The sequence below is a fragment of the Schistosoma mansoni genome, chromosome 5, assembly GCF_000237925.1.
Source record: "Schistosoma mansoni strain Puerto Rico chromosome 5, complete genome".
Taxonomy (NCBI): Eukaryota; Metazoa; Platyhelminthes; class Trematoda; order Strigeidida; family Schistosomatidae; genus Schistosoma; species Schistosoma mansoni.
This window is the reverse complement of record NC_031499.1, coordinates 8,930,952-8,945,013: the sequence shown is the minus strand read 5'-3', so window position 1 is coordinate 8,945,013 and position 14,062 is coordinate 8,930,952. Positions and strand designations below refer to the sequence as shown.

At 39.7% G+C, this 14,062-nt stretch overlaps 1 protein-coding gene across 1 annotated transcript; it reads right to left on the bottom strand.

The window, feature by feature from the left end:
• Positions 1-438: 438 nt before the first annotated feature.
• Positions 439-12,878, bottom strand: Smp_086710 (hypothetical protein). Its single transcript, XM_018797827.1, has 7 exons — positions 12,778-12,878; positions 7,572-7,725; positions 7,481-7,514; positions 7,373-7,432; positions 4,188-4,270; positions 3,963-4,138; positions 439-670 (listed from the first exon to the last, which is right to left on the bottom strand). Exons 2-7 carry the CDS (start codon positions 7,719-7,721, stop codon positions 574-576), a joined length of 600 nt encoding a protein of 199 aa, XP_018652830.1. The 5' UTR covers positions 7,722-7,725; positions 12,778-12,878; the 3' UTR covers positions 439-573.
• Positions 12,879-14,062: the final 1,184 nt, after the last annotated feature.

Here is a 14,062-nt window from a genome sequence, read left to right as displayed (position 1 = left end):
AAGTGTTCGCTATTAATTACGAAGTCACAAGTTTAAACTTCACATATTCATCTATTTCGGTTTAATCAACTGATCTGTACAAGTCACTAGCCCTCATACTTACAGTGTAGCTTAAAGTCAAGTACACAAACTTGTGTATGAAGTAGATAAAGCGATCACACACAATCATGTTGATACATGAAAAATATCTAAAAATGCATTATCCTGAAGTTCTCTTTAAAGTTGTAATGTTGAAATAACGGTACGGTTACATTGTAAACACTAAAATTAATATAATATATATAACTCCGCCTGTAGCTCTTCTAGAGTTGCTGCCGGTCCCAAGCTCGGGTAAAGGAAGAGGGTCGGGCATGGGGTTAGCGACCCCATCCCGTAGAAAAGCTAACTCGCTAAAAAAACGCTAACCAGAAAAAATAATTCAAGTATATACAAGCAAACTAATAAAGAAAAAATTCAATAATTATATAGAATACTACTTATTTATTTTTACAATAACACACACACATATGAGGAATAGTATTAATAATAACAATCGTGATATTTACACTTCGATAGAAAACAAAAAAAAAGGGATCAAAATAAGTCAGTAAGGTTATGATCATGTCGAAATTGTTTTGTATATGATTTTTCCTTCTTTTCACGTAATCTTTCCTCGTTGGCTTTCATTTTTCTGTTCCAGATTTGCAGGTAGGAAAAAAGGGAAAACATATCAAAGAAAAATTTGTCAGAATCATGTTTATGAAACGGTTAAGGTAAAACAACAACATAGAATATAGACCAATAAATAGTTTTGGATGGTAAGTTCGCTTGGTATTAAGTTGTTGGAGGTAGTCTGTCGGAAATCTTATTTGCCCTTTGTTTCGTGCTAGTTGACATTCACCAGAGAGGTGTACATGTAATTTTGACATAATTGGGTTTAGCCATGGAATTTGAACCCATATCATAGTCGGAAAGGTTACCATTTAGTTATTCAAAACACGATCGACCACCTGTAGGAGTGAGATACTTACGTTGATTGGTACTGCTTGATGCAGCTTAAAACACCACTGAGAGGACTAGTTACCTGGAAACTGAAGGTACATGTTGTTGATGAGTGATGAATAGCACAAACTTAGGTTCAGGGTTTCAAATTGAATACTGTCAGCCATATAACATCTAAACACAATATATGCTATATGAATTCACTTAAAATAGTCAAGACATTACCGTTAAAGGAATAGAGAAAAATGACATTGGGGACTACTCAGTGATCAATTGATTATGCACATATGATTACCTGAATATGAGCATATTAGTTTGTTTGGTTCTGTGAAAGTAGTCGGATCGGTCCTGACGACCGAACAATAAAAAATTACAGAGCAGGCTTATAACTATAAAAGCAAACAAGCCAGAAGTGAGGATTTACATCCTTCTACCACTACTGTCAATACTGACCGGTATGTTCAATTGTAAATGTAATCTTCATAATAATAGGTACAATCAATATCCGAAAGTCGGAAATATTTATTTAGACAATGTCAGTATGTATAAACTACACCTGTAGTGAACGAAGACAATGTGAAGATAACCAATTTAGTATCTAACGCAAAATTACAAAGTTCTTTGGTAAAATGTGAAAACCATACATTAAATAATTCATTTGCAAATCTTCCACCAATTGACTCTTACATTCTTCATGATTCTTCTTTTTCTCAACTCCTTTCTGTTTCCTTCTTTTTGCTTTATTCAGTTCAATCTTTCCAACCTTCTTTGGGCATGTCTTCCACTTCTGATCGTTGTCACATACTACTTATATCTGTCAACATAAGTAGCATGCACAACACTCGTCCCCCTTTTTATAAGCTGTTCTTGCAGTCTTTCCGATTGCCGTACCGCTGTCTTCTTTGGTGCTGTTCGCAACTCGCACTCATGATGCCACTGAAACCATCTATGTAGTTGACTGGCATTTGCGCGCTTCTACTAGTCTCCTTTTCTGATCGTACAAACCGAGCCACGCCTCTCCGTGAGTGTGCAGTCCCCCCTACTTCGGGATCAGCCTCTCTGATCCTGGTCCCTCTGTTATGGTGTATTTCCGTTCTTCAAAATTTACCATGTTGCTCACTGCAAAGGGCTTCCACTTTTTTTCTGCTGTTCCTCCTTCTTTGTGTTTGATACTTGTTTTCCTTTCACGTCCTTTATTGCCTCCCTCTTCTTTCCCGAACCTCGTTGACGTCCACCTCTGTTGTTGTGGCCAGGTCTTATTATGTATTGGAAGTCGCGGCTGTCTACCATACACCAGCAGAAGGAGGCGACTTTTTAATTGTTCCTTGTACGGAGACACGATGCGCCAGCAAAATTAATGATAACTTTTTCTCGCAATTCCCTCCTTTAGAAGTTAACCGTTCCTTTAACGTCCGGTTGTCTCTTCCTGTAAGTCCATCCGTCTACGGGTGATACGGTGTAAATCGTATCCTATTGATGCCAAACTGCCCTAGATGAGCTTTACACTTGTCACTTTCAAAACAGGGACCCTGGTCGGTTAATATCACCTTCGGTATTCCATGACCCGCCACAATGTGCCAGACTACTACTTCGGTCACTGTTCATACCCGCTGGTCTGCGATGAGCACGGCGTATACCCACCGTGTAGCATGTTCCGTCATCGTTAGCAGGTACTGGTTACCGCTCGACGTCTGTGGAAACGATCCCATCACATCCACCGACCATAAATCACCAACTGCTCTTACTGGGATCTCATCCACTTCGCTACTTTCATGTATTGAGGATGAACCGTACTTTGTGACTACCTTCCTGTTTCTTAAGTCAATTATCGCTTTTACTTTTCTTAGGAAATCTGCTCCTAATATCGGTCTCGGTATGCTTGTGGTTACCACGAACGGGAAATTTATCTAACCACCATCAACTTTTACGATACTGTTAGACATTCCCAAAACTTTTAACATGTGGCCCCCTATGGTGTGGACAGCTAATGTACATGGCTTAAGTCTTTTACAGTGCTCTTTGCCTCTTAACGATATTGCTGCCCCTGTATCGATCAGACAAGCTAAATCTCGTTTGTTGCATAGACTGCTCCTCTATCGACTAGTGCAACAACCCCCAGTTTCATTGGGTAGAAAGAACACAAATTATATCGTCTAAAATCTCTGCATTTTCGTCCTTTAGGACAGCTTTTTTTCCGACGGCCCATTCCTCCACAAGCGTAACATTTATCATTCCTGTTATTATTCACTAGTATTGTGGTAATTTCATGCTGCAGCTCCTCTATCTTCTTGGCACTGTTTATCTCTTGACTTCCGTACCCCACCGGAACTACTCTTTGGGTCATCAACTGTCTGGTTACTTTTGCTAGTTCACTGATATCCATGAGTTATGCGGCGCGTACTAATTTCAGCTGTTAGAAATGGCAGCAGGCACGCTATCAATGAATTGCGATGCCAAAAACTGTGCTTCTGACTCCTCATCCAAATCCGGCGGCACGCGAAGCAACAAACCGGTTAGCTCCACTGCTAACACCAGCGGGTCACCATCCACAAACAATCTCGCCAGCCGGAACTTCTGCAGTGCCTCCTGACAGTCCATAAGTCTGTCGAACTCTGCGACCACCTCCCATATCGTCTTCCCGCCAGCACCATTCAAGCTGTCATATACAGCCTACTCCCTGTTCTTCAGCAGCGTCTCCAGCACCACTGTCATCACCCTAGGCTCCTTCACACTCATCGGCTCTGCAACAGCCTCAAACTCCCTCGGTCATGGAATCTTCATTGAATGACTTATCATACAGAATAAAAATTAACGACGTTAACGTTATTTTTAATTATCAAGCAAATACTTTACGACTATTATGGTGTTGTATTTTTTGAGCTGGATGGTTTATTCGACTAAGCCATACATTTCAGAGAAAAAAATCGCCAAAATTTTCAGTCATAAGCTACCAATATTCTACATCATCTTAAAACACTCACCGACGTTGAATTGCTTCCAAAGTTTCAGGACTTGGTTCGGGTTTATTTAATGAATCAACACATTCCCTGATTATACGACGAATTCGTTCTAAACAATCAGCTTGATTTAATATTTGTTTCCTAGTATGATCTGATGTAATAATAAAGTAATTTTCTTTATTAATTCGATTAGCCTCCTGAAAATCGTAAAAAGAAATTAACAAATATAGATGATAAAAGAAATACCTTTTCCATAAATAGTTGTTTAACTTGATCTGGTATCCATGACGCTGATGGAACATGGAAACGTATCTCCACTTTTGTTTTATCTAAAAAAAACATCATAAGGAAATAGGGATAATATATTCTGACCAGTCAGTTGAAAGTTATATAGAACCTGGCCATATTAGTAAATCGGTTCAGGCTGCCACACCACATTAACATGAAAATATATTAAGTGATCCCGAAATAGTAGAAGTAGCAACAGTATTACTGGTAGTAGAAAGCGTTAGGCACATAGAATATGATTCGAGGGAAGTGAAATCATGCAATAAACAGTAAAAGGTAATGTTAAAACCCCAAATCCATGAGAGAGTGAATGTATCTACACCATTGGAACTGATTCTAAATCATATCATTCAACCTCTTCAACCACTGATAAAGATTAGTTTGCGAACCCCAACCATGTAGCTTGCACTTATCAACACAATCAAATCCAACAGTCACTGACTGATGTTTGATTATCTTTCCTTGAAAAAGCTTGAGCCAGATTGTCAAGCGAAACGTTGGATTTACTTCAAATTCATTCGCTGAGATTTTACAAATACATTCTTCCTCCTTAATATCTTACATCAACTCGGCGCCTAAATACTGTGAAATATTCGATCAAATTAAGACGGAAGTTCTTATATGTTCCTTAAAATGTCCTACCCGTACGTACAATCTCCTAGATTTAGAGTAATTTACTTATTTTATTTTAACACATGAACATTGGTACAAGGGAGCACCAAATGCATATGCGCCACACAATAACAATGAAGTTGTGGAGAGATAATGTAAAGTATAACAAAACAAGAACAACAAACAGAAATTGGTGTATGAGAATGAATACAACCAGAAAGAATTCTTATATGAAGAAAGTAAAAGAAAGTTACAGCAGGATCACCACTGGCTTCTATTCTGAGCCATATTTGATAACATCTCTGGCAAATGCGCTGAAACCTTTCTAGGGGACTGATCAGGGAGTCCTGAAAGTTCAACATAAACCAGTCCTATACAGCTTCCTTTCATACCACGACACCGTGTCATACTCTGACCATCTCTCCATTTTTTCCAACCGGTCCCAGCGTCGGCAAATTATGCACGACGTGGAATTCTCTGGAACAACATTCTTAGTACATGTCAAAACCACCGAAGTCGATATTTCAAGATAGTGACACAAGTGAATTATCGTCGTTGTGCCCGAACACACTACGCTGAACCTCTTCATTACTAACATGGCGTTACCACCAGATGTCAGCAATCCTTTAGAGACAACGATGATCAAACACAGAGAGTCGGGTAACATTCTCAACTCGGAGAGGCCAGGCCTCATAAGCATTAGGCAAAACTGCTCTCACCGAAGCGTTGTAGATCCGACCTTTGACAGCCACACGGTGACAAAGATGGCCCGGATTGGCATAAGCCGCTCTGGCTTTCACCATATGTGAATTGATCTCATCACTTACGTCACCGACAGCACTTAATTAGCTGATCAGATACATGAACTTCTGAACTACTTCTATCCGCTCACTACTCAAGGTGAGTGCAGGATCAGGGTCCTGTCACTCTTGTAAAAGTACTTTGGACTTGGAAGGTGCAAAGCACATACCGTACCTACGGACACTGACTGCCAACTGATGAAGTGCGGACTGCATGCCTTGGGTATCATGGCACAGTAAGAAAATATCATCCGTATACTCAAGGTCGAAAAGTCAGCATTGTGCGCCGTGGTGATCGGTAGTTAGGCATGCGTAACACATGGACCAAACATCTCAGTCGATGAATATTCATGATCTCATCAACTGATTTACCATCATTCCTTAATACCCTGTGTCTAACCTTTTTATTACTTACCTAGTGAAACCAGCAAATGTGAGCAATATTTTTAAGACATTTGTGATCAAATACTAGAAACTTACGAGTATTCTCTACACTTTTGTTATCACATTCTGTAGAAGAACAGTTAACTGGTGATAAAACTCATGTTTGATCGCATCCGGGTTGCAATCTGTCGGAGCGTAGGCGGAGATACCGAAAGACATCGTTTAACATGCAGACTTCACACTTTGATGGAACTTTCTAATCTAACAGCACGTAACCGACTGCTAATGGGGATTCAATCGGTCAGCGCTGCCCCAGCTCTAGAGCTTAGTGTGACACCAATGCCAGAAAAACCAGACAAGGATGCTACAGAGTCCCCGGATTAACGCACGTGAAATAAGCTTTTCGAAGAGACAGATGAAGAGCTAATTTGTAGTACTTCAATAGAGTCTTGAATACGGGTCTAGGATAGACAACAGACATCAATATTGCGACTTCCTAAAAACATAGCTAACCCTATCTGTTATCCGACCTACATTAGTGTGCGGACGTTGAAGGAAGCCAGTTTGAATGGTATATGTGGCTTCAGAAAGACTTTCAGTATTCGTAGTGGGTGGTAGCGTTCAACTTTCGACCAGTCAATGACTTGAGATTGTTTAGATAGGACAGGGTTTCCACCATAGACAAGCTGCTGTATAAGTTGACAAATAAGGATACACAAAGTGAGAGAAAGGGAGAGTACATAAGTGACATATAAAAGAAACAAAAACGAATGATATCATATGATCGTGAATATAATTAGTCTGAGCGAACGCTGAAGCAAGTGAAAGTTTTCCAGTAGTAGTTATCATTGATTTGTATGAAGGCTAGGATAATGCTCGGGCACCCAAACCGAAGCAGGTGGTTTTTTTAGGATGCCACACCTCGAGTATTCGACCTGAAAGTCTGATCCACAATGCAGTGGAGCATCGTGAGGAGATGCAGTCCCATGGTAGCGGGTCACCAACGATTGATTTATACGCCCTTTGTTCACTCAGGATACTGGAGCCTATGAGCACTATTGGTTTGGAATTGTGGTTTTCCAACCCCCCTAAGTGAATCCCCCGTACCTACCAACCTGGTTAAAGCGTCGACATTCGCTTTTCGTCCTCTCAATTTTGTAAACAACACCCCTGTCACGAGAAGGCAGTGAGTAGGACTTCACTGGCAGAGGCTGTATACGCGTGGTCGTGTGAGGGTATTTTGAGATGGAGAGCGGACTCTCCCCACTCTAGGTAGTACAAAGGCATTTGGGGGCTATAACATAAGATTCATATAGAATTAATTTCGTGAAATATAAATAAACATACTTTTATTCACATGTTGTCCTCCTGGACCACTCGAATATGCATAAGATATTTGAAGTTCATCTAATCAAGAAAATAATGTAATGTTACGCAAGTGAACACAAATTATACCGATAGGGATATATCCGCTGAAAACATTTTGACTCTATGATACAAGACAATTCCAAAATGATAAGAACTAAACATAAATAAATGAACGTACAATACTTGGTTCTGTAGGTTTCTTAAAAACAGCATTAGAATCAGAATTTGGATAAAGATTGACTGGATTTTGTGCACTTTCAAAAGAACTCAAACATCGTATTGATGGGCGGGAGATGTAAAATGATAGAAATTTTCCAACACGAATCATTAGCCTATAAAAAAAACATCCTCACTTTTATGTTATTCTAAGCTAATAAAAAAACGTCTCGAATAAATACAAATAATAATGACACTAATAAAACTCCATTACATTGAGTAATTCTTAAACCAGTGCTCTACGCTATTATTAGTTAGTTATAATCAACAAAGAATCTAATACAAATGTGCATGGGCCAGATTCTCTACACCGTAACAGCTCAGAGATTATAGGAATGTCGGTAGTAAGAACGATCAAAGAGTACACACTTCGAAAGCAAAATAATATTAAGGATAGAATGATACTTGAACCCAAGACTTAAAGAAAAATAATGAACAAATGTGTGAACTAGTAGAAATTCAATAGAACTTTCCAAATACATGTGGCTTAGTCAAGTACCAGTCACCAGTCCACTACAGCTAATGTGTCTTCCGAGATACAACCCTATAAAGAACACAAACTTACATAAAGTATAAGTAATTACTTTCAGCAATAAAAATCTCATGGTGATGTCTGACTAACAGCCGAAATCGACTTTATAAATAAATGGTCCCAACGCGTCATGGATTTCACCATTTAGTTATGTAAGGATGGTTAACTCGCAGATTAGCATTTGTCAACAGTTTAACCAGTATATTCATCAAAATACTGAAAATTTAGGTCACATAAGACAGAGCCTAGAAGTGGTCACTACTCCAATCTATCTTTAAACACCAGTGTGTGGGCTGATTACTTTGTTCAACAACCATGGACAAAGCTAAACTATAGTGAACGTTTAAAGTACAGGGGTGGACTTGAGCGATTTCTTAAATGAAGCAGTGAGATGACGGAGTATGTTTGTACCACAGGCTGATACTGCGTTCTCTGAGTTGTACGGTTTAGTCCAGAGAACACAACACCGAGAAACTTTCGAACAACCCATTGGCAGTCGATAATGCATTACCGACCATGGTCGATGACAAGTAGGATTAAAGCCTATATTGATTTCCTACATGCATCATGAATTGTTCAGATCTGAATATAAATTCAGTCACTTTTAAGTTTCCGTATCTTTAAAACGAAGTAATAGTAAGGTCATTCGTTTATATGACACTATATTAGTTAAACTGATTCCTCGGTGATTATCACAAGAGCATTTTTGTTCTTTCTTATAAATCGGCAATGAGGATAAAACTAACTCATCATACAATCTATACGCTCAAAACACTACAAATACTGCTTGTGCTTCTGAAGTAGGTTATTTGAACAATATGATATTGTAGAAGTGTCAAGTGAAGTGAATATCCTGGGATACTCACCTACAAGAACATTATCTAAAATTATGTTCGAAAAGACGGCGGAGAAGTAGCGACCATCACCAATATGACAGCCTATACTCAATAGAATTCTACAAGTCTCATTAAAATATTTAGATGAATGTTTCGAGTCGGTTTTTAGTCAAGGTCTATTTTTACCAAAACCTAAGCAAACTTGTCACTGGATAGAGCTCACAGCTCCAGGTGGGGGTTTCGATAGCGTCCTTCTGTCATCAATTATTCAATGTGCACTTGTACAATGTATCGTTAAGCCGACGCATATAGACTTGGAACATAATCCGTCATTGATAGACCATGTCCTCACACACCACTGTGAAGACATCGTCGACATTCAACACCTTCCCCCACTGGTGAATAGTGACCATGTCGTACTTTCCTTTAAGTTCCGGATACATGGTATAGAATTTGCATCTGCTCCACCCCGTCCTAATATCTGGAGAGCTAATATTCCGGCAATAAGGGACTATGCTATCTCAATTGACTGGTCGGTCGATGCTGATGGATCGATTGATGATGCATGGAATAGGTTCAAGTCTACGTTCGAATCCGTAACTCAACCGTTTATCCCATGGTCAGCACGTAAGCTATCATATTGCCCCCCATGGATTAATAAGGAAACCCGGAAGCTGTTGAAGCGTAGGAAACACTTCTGGGACTTATTCTTGTCAACAGGTCAGGCATCATTTAAGTGCGAATATAAAAAAATCCGGAATATATGTAAAAAGACCATAGCTAAATCCCGCACGGCTTACGAACGACAGTTGGCATACGATAGCCGTACCTCTCCGAAGCGACTGTTTTCGTATGTTAAAAGGCGGACGAAACGTAGTGATGGTATCCCCTCATTACTGTTAAGCGAAAATTCAGCTTTATTGGCTGAATCTGATCTAGCGAAAGCGGAGACATTTGCTAACTATTTCAGTGAAGTCTACTCTACGTGTAGTGTTACAACTACTTGTCCCGTTGACAATGAGATACCAGCCATAGGACCTTTACACGTGACAGAGGATATTGTTCTTCCTTTGATAACTAACCTAAAACCTTGTAAGATACCGGGCCCCGATGGGTTACACCCACGTTTGCTGTCGTCGCTTGCGGACATTATCTCAAGACCGCTCACGATGCTCTTCAACATGTCCCTTTCACAGGCTCAACTACCTAGAGACTGGAAAGACGCCATAGTTAGTCCTATATTTAAGGATGGTCAGAGACGGATCGTATCTAACTACCGGCCTGTTAGCCTGACCAGTATAGTAGTTAAGTTACTTGAAAAATTAATTCGGGCTAAGCTACTGAGCCACATAGATTCGTACAATCTGTTAACTCCCGAGCAACATGGGTTTCGTACCAAGCATTCATGCTTGACTAACTCATTGCGAGAGAGGATTGGACAGCTGCCCTAGACAACGGCCAGTCTGTCGACGTGATATTCATAGATTTTAGCAAAGCGTTTGATAAGGTTTCACACTTAGGTCTTATGCAAAAGCTCTCGAGCTTTGGTATAACAGGTGCTATACAGGAATGGATAGGAAGCTTCTTATGTGACCGCAGACAGAGAGTGAGGGTCAATGGAACTCTATCCGAATGGAAACCGGTCAAAAGTGGTGTACCCCAAGGCACCATCTTAGGCCCTTTACTTTTCCTTCTGTATATTAATGAACTACCTTTATTACTGAAGTCGTCGACGTTATTGTTTGCGGATGATGTTAAAATCTGGAGAACAATAAGAAATGAGACTGATCGTTGTTATCTTCAAGCAGATTTAGACGAATTAGTTAGGTGGGCTCATGATTGGGGCCTGGAAGTTAATTCCAGGAAGAGCGTGTTCATGCACATCGGGCACGATATTAGTTACCATTATACCATTAATGGTACATCTCTGCCACGCGTTCATGAGCACAAAGACTTAGGAGTAATTATAAGTCACGACTTAAAAACTACTACGCACTGCAATGCGGTTGCTTCCAAAGGCTATCGCGCGCTATGGTCGATTCGCAGAGCATTTAAATGCTTCGATGAGGATATGTTTCGAATTCTATATCCCACCTATGTAAGGCCACACTTAGAATACTGTATCCAAGCAGCTAGCCCTTGTCTGATAAAGGATACTAAATCGCTTGAGCGTGTCCAGCGTGTAGGGACAAAATTAGTAAAGGGTCTTTCTAAACTCCCTTACGATGAGCGTTTAAAACGTCTAAATCTTTTCCCCTTATCTTATCGTAGGACGCGAGGTGACCTTATACTGGCATTTCGTATCTTTAATTATGATCTGGGTGTTAATATGTCTTATCTTTTTGCTCCCTCCAGCACTAATAATCTCCGGGGTCATAGCAAGAAGGTTCTGAAACCGCGATCTAATAAACTAAAGGTGGGGTCCCGTTTTTCTCATCGAGTGGTCAATGACTGGAACGCTTTACCAGAACAAGTGGTATCAGCACCATCAGTGAACATTTTCAAAAAGAAGCTGGACCTTCACTGGAAGGAAATCTGTCAGGATTAACACAGGTTCATCAACCTACTATCCTTATTACTGAAGACTGAAGACTAACGTGTTTGGTGGATAACTATAGTAAATCAAGCCTAACTAGTATGAAGAAAAGAATTTACTAGTCTGAAGACAATGACATTCTGTGGTTCAGCTCTCTGTGAATTATTTATTCGCGAGTTGGGAACTGAACATTGAGTCGACAGGCACTTTTAATGTGCACTTAATGCAACTCGTAGATGAGCACATAAATTTGTAATCGGCAAATGAGTGAATTTCCTACTAGTGCTTAGTAGTTGTATGAACCATGTCTATCTTAATTTACTGTCTTGGATTATCGACATGCTTCTATAAACCAATTAACCGTAAAAACTAGCAGAATTTACTGGCTAATCTGATGGTCTTCTAAGAGTGAAATATATATGATGTAGACGAAAGAATCTTGGCAAAGAAAACGTTATATGGACTAAGGTTTACTCCAGATTTTTTTATATCCACGCAAACACATGATAGACCGGATTACGATGAAGTCAGTTCCATTGATCGAGGTGTGGATTTGTTGATGACACTGTTAAATTTCTTGCCATGACAGACCAATAACTGTCGTACTAAGTGACATCAGGTCTGTATCCGAATACTATCAAGCACAGCCACAATTCCCTGAGTAATGCTTTACAATTAGTGGGTTTGTGTAATTAAAGAAACTTTGCTTTCTTATCTTTTGTATTCTGAGTACGTTTTTTGAAACTACTATTTTGGTTTTGCATACCTCTAAATGGTTATGAGTATTAACTGGGACAACCATAGTAGTCTCTGTTTTGGGGTTTCCCCCTAAATTAAGACTTTGGGTAAAATATAAATTAATAGAAACCTTCAGGTTCTTGGTAGCATGTTTTACGTAGCCTCTGATGGCGATTCCTTGAAACTGTTCAAGATTTTCACTAAGTTAGGAAGTGATTTACTTGCTTAAATCTACACGGCTATGGCCTTGTAATTCACTAATAACAATTACCGTACATTAAAGCATGAACACCTTAAAGTTGGCTGACCACAAGCACTATGCATTCTATAATTTTATATTCAATTTCTTAATGAAGTTTCAACAACTAAAAATTGATGTGACTACTTTACCTTCGATGTCAACGATCGGTCGCTGACTTTCTTTTGCAAATGTAGTCTACCACACATAATTTTCGTGTTAGCCTAGAAAAAAGATCCACCCATACCGGATCATAACCAAATCTATCATAACGAAGGAGTGACTTACTACGAAACCACCCAGGTTACCGTCTAATATCGTCTACGCACGGTAAAAAAAAGTCGGGGCCTTTCAAAGCCACCCGCCGCTTCGTTTTAACGACCTTGAACGGCCTGGAAGAGGCGGTCATTCTGCATTTGAGTTGTTGAGTGTCTGTTGGGAGTCCGTTGGATTGCACGAACATCAGGCTTTCTCGCATTTGAGTCGTGTTTTGCTGCAGCAAATTCGCGAAATCATCGCGAAAAGCGTTAATTTAGCTTCCTCTGTTTTTTAGTGTACAATTTGGCTCATTTGTTGCTTCGTAACTTGACCTGGTAAACCAATTACCCAAGTGAACCTCACTGTCCTTGTTTAAAATTTACTCGGGTCCACAAAACTGCGTATTGAGAATAAATCAACCGTAAAAGATACTTTGAGTTTGTGTGAATCGTTATTTTCCGCAAGAATTAAGACGAAATCTCGAGTAAACGGCAAGTCCTAAATGTTTGTAGTACTTTCTTCAGTTATTAAAGTATTATCGCAAGAAATAACTTTTTTGCTAACTATTAAGTGCTGTTTGTAGTGATTCATGTTCAAGATACATTCCAGGGGACTTAAGCGAGGGGTTTCGAAAGCTGGATTGAATTTGATGGTGTCTTAAAGGAGTTCCAAAAAGCATGGAAGAATAATTCTATTTATTCCCAGACTACCCATACTCATTACCTTCTAATTCCCTCTACCCATGTAAGGTTTAAGGAGTTCGCCAATTTTTACAGCTTAATTCTTATTGGTATTTTCTTATTCCGACCCCGATTTCGATTTATGTACTGAGGGAAGAAGGCCTATGGCCTATGTTATTCCTTTTCTAGTATTCTTCTGTGAGTGCATAGTCTTCTCTTAAATGAGTCAATCAAAGGTGCGGACACCACTGCTTCGGGTGACAGGTTCCAAGAGTTATTGACTCCGTATGAAAGCCTGTATGCAACAAGTATTTTGCTCATTCTTAGCTTATCTACTCGCCTGTTATGTCCCCTGAGATGTCCCGATCTAATGAGAGGAAAAAGGATATATTAGGCCCAAAATCATTTCGTAGCATTTCACACATCAAAATCAGATCACCTCTTTATCTGCGATTGGACAGAATGAAGATATCTAGCTTTTCAAGCTGCCCTTTGTAATCTAAGCCTCGAAGTCCTGAAGCTGCACAGGAAGCTGCCTTCTGTACTTTTTTCAGGATATCCGAGTCACCTTTCAAATAAGGGCTTGCAGTCTGAACGCAGTTCTCAAGCTTAGTTCTCACTGAGGTTGTGTATGT